This window comes from Mercenaria mercenaria, unplaced genomic scaffold (genome assembly GCF_021730395.1).
Source record: "Mercenaria mercenaria strain notata unplaced genomic scaffold, MADL_Memer_1 contig_4826, whole genome shotgun sequence".
Classification (NCBI taxonomy): Eukaryota; Metazoa; Mollusca; class Bivalvia; order Venerida; family Veneridae; genus Mercenaria; species Mercenaria mercenaria.
In genome coordinates, this window is record NW_026463085.1 from 2,489 (window position 1) to 5,825 (window position 3,337).

The 3,337-nt window shown below is 44.3% G+C and overlaps 1 protein-coding gene across 1 annotated transcript; it reads right to left on the reverse strand.

Annotated features, from left to right (window-relative positions):
• Positions 1–607: 607 nt before the first annotated feature.
• On the reverse strand, positions 608–2,137 carry LOC128554206 (uncharacterized). Its single transcript, XM_053535453.1, has 2 exons — positions 1,486–2,137; positions 608–1,248 (listed from the first exon to the last, which is right to left on the reverse strand). The coding sequence occupies exons 1-2, from the start codon at positions 2,135–2,137 to the stop codon at positions 608–610; spliced, it is 1,293 nt and encodes a 430-aa protein (XP_053391428.1).
• Between the last annotated feature and the right edge of the window lie 1,200 nt (positions 2,138–3,337).

Sequence of the window (3,337 nt, forward strand, 5' to 3'; positions counted from 1 at the left end):
TGTTCCAGGTTTGATACCTTTTTAATAATGACGTTACATACAAAACATTGCAAGGATGTGACGTTGACGTTTACGTTACGTTAAAGTACGCCAATTTCTGACATACTCAGGGCCACGAAATGATACTTTACACATTAAAGAAAATTACTTAATCACAATAAATCGCGTGTATCAGAATTAATACATAACAGTTCATGAATATTGCTATCACATATGAAAGTTCATTAGTTTATAGATCACACATCATCAGTGATATCGTCTGTGGTGGGTACACTTGTTAATTCTAGAGGGTATAGCTTCACGATTGGTCGTGTCGTCACACGGGTAGTGGTTCTAAGTTTGACTGCTTGTGTAAACCCGTCCATTCCAGTGTTTAACTCATCTACCAGACCAAGTTTCCATCGTATTCTCAGAGAGTCGCCATGGATAAGTACAACGTCACCGACTTTTATTGTTTGAGCATTACATCCTGTCTTCTGGTGGTGTTCACGAAGAGCAGTCAGGTACTCGGACATCCATCTGCGCCAAAAGTGGTCTATGAGCATCTGCTGCATCTGCTCGCTTGGTAGGTGATGTGTGATCTGACGTTACATCACAGTTAGTGGCATCAATGTCGTTGGAATATGGTAATGATGTTGTCTGGCGGCCATACAACAAGTGTGCTGGGGTCAGTGTGTCTAGGATCATGTGGACTGGATGGAACGTGCATCAGCCTTCTATTGTTGATCATGCACTCTGCCTGTGTAGTGATGGTTTGAAGGGTTTCCAGGGTAAAGTACACTCGTCCAATAATCTTCTTAAGGGTCACCTTCGTCAGGCCAATGAGTCTTTCCCAGAATCCTCCATACCAGGGAGCTCTCTTAGGTATAAATTGCCATTCTGTACCCATTTCACTCAGTGATGTTCTAACAGATGCAGACTGGAACAGTTTTCTGAGACTGGTAGCAGCAGACTGGTATGTCGTAGCGTTGTCTGATACCATGACTTTAGGAAGGGACTTTCTGCCGACAAACCTTCTAAACACTTGCATAAATGTAGATTCTGATAGGTTGGTGACAACTTCTAAATGTATGGCTCCTGTAGCTGAAGAGACATATGTATGCCTTTGATGTGGTTCCTGTATTGTTCTTAGTTTGGATGGCTCTGGTAAAGTCAACACCTGTGACTGTGAATGGATGTGCATTTTCAACTCGTATCTTTGGCAACGGTGGTGGATTAGGGGCACTTTAGGGTCTCCTGATGACTCGTCTGCAAGTCATGCACTTACGGGTAATGGTGTTCACACAATGTCTAATGGCGGGTATCCAATACTTCTGACGAATGTTGATTACTGTAGCGTTCGTTCCGGCATGCAGGTACTTCTCATGGGCATGCTGTACAATTATGCGGTTAAGTAGGTGTTCTTAGGCAGCAGGTAAGGAAACTTCGTTGATTCAGCGACAGGAGCATTCTGGATTCTCCCACCACATCAAAGTAAGCCCTTACCATCTTGAAACAACAGTAGCTGATTCACAAGCATTGGACAAGGTAAGCGGGACGTAGGGGACTTCAGGTAGGTAACTTCATCTGGATAAGCGGTTTCCTGGCAATCTCGCAATAACATTTGCTTAGCATCTTGTAGTTCTTGTGTAGACAGAACACCTAGCATTCTATGTTGAATAGTTGGGCAATTGTTTATGAATCGTCGTATGTAGGCCATAACACGAAGGAGCTTACTGTATTTGCTGAATCTGGTTATGTCAGTTAACTGGAGTATGCTAATGTCTTGTCTAGATGTCGTCTGCTGGATGGCGGGTATGTTAGGATTATCATCTAATGTCGTATGCTCTTCACTGGTCGTCTGTATCAATGCCTGAGTAGAACCCCAAGTAAGCCACGCACTAGTGTCATATAACCAGGAGGGACTGGTACTCCATAGGCTGCTACTAAGGAACTTATCTGCAGTGATGCCTTGGGTAAGTAGATCCGCTGGGTTACTATCTGTTGGGCAATATCTCCATGACGACCCTGAGGTTAAGTTAGATATCTCGGATACTCGGTTGGTAATAAATCTCTTGGTAGGTTTTGATGACTTCAGCCAGTGCAGGACAATCTGGCTGTTGGACCAATATGTAATGTCTGTGACCATGAGCGACATATGTAAATGGGAACCTAGTCTTGCACCAATCAAGGCGGCCATCAATTCTTGTGGTAGTGTGAGTTTCTTGAGGGGTGCCACTCAATTCGCCATGACAAGTCGTGCGTCGGTGCTATTGCAGATGTACGCTGCGGCTCTATATGATGCCATACTAGCGTCTACAAACATCTGTAACTGCCCTGAGGTCTTGTCAACTCCAGAAATAGCGGTAGGCAGCAGTAATCTGGGGAAGGTCATGGTCTGTGCAGAATTCAAATCGAGGCTGTGGGTATGCAATATGTGTTGTATATCTTCTGGTAACGGGGTATCCCAGTCATAACTCTTCTTCCATAGATCTTGTAGTAGCATTTTGGTTCTGATGGTTACAGGGCTAAGTAGACCTAATGGATCATAAATTCTGGATGTATATTTCAAGACTGCTCTCTTTGTCACTTTGTCTAGTTGGGGAATAACTCTTGGGGGAAATGACAGCATGTCACTAGCGGGATCCAAACGTAAGCCTAGGACCTTGGTAAACTCATCACTATCGAGTATACCGACAGTACTTGTGGTATGATGTAAATAGTGGCTGTTAGAGGTCCAGGAACATTCTGGATTCCCAGAAGTAGTTCAGGAGGCCTAATTCATTTGTAAAGCTGGATACTACCTTGTTTACGTAGAGGACTCGCTCTATAATGGTAGCTGCTTTGAGGCTCAGGTTCAAACGTAGATGCTTGAGGAGGGTCGCATTCAGCATGAATGGCGAACATGTAGCACTGAATAGCACAACTTTGAAGCGATAGGTAATCAAGGGACTGCAGGGATCATTGGAGTTCTGTAGCCGTAGGAATCTCGTCACATATCTATCACTCTCGTGCAGGCCCACGTGAAGAAATGCCTTTTCAATGTCTGTGGTAACTGTGTACCTGTTATATTGGAATATTGGTTAGAAGGGAAGTCAAATTGTTCAAGATGGGCGGGGTTGATTCTAGGCAATCATTCAGGGACGGCTCATCACGGGATTTTCGGAAGCTGCAATCATACACAATTCTGATGGGGGTGGTAGAGGAATCCTTTTTCACTGGGTGATGGGGTATGTAGTGCACTCTTGTTGTCTGGGAATCTTCTCTCCTGCTCTGCGTTGATCTCGCCATACTTCTGCAGTATTTCTGGTTCTGCACTTAGTTGCCTGATAGTGTTCTCGGTTCTGTGTTTGGTAAT

Coding starts and splice junctions, on each gene's coding strand:
- LOC128554206 (XM_053535453.1), bottom strand. CDS start 2,137: ATGTCGCTCATGGTCACAGACATTACATATTGGTCCAACAGCCAGATT. Junction 1,249..1,485: donor GCTACTGTTGTTTCAAGATG/GTAAGGGCTTAC, acceptor CATGACTTGCAG/ACGAGTCATCAGGAGACCCT.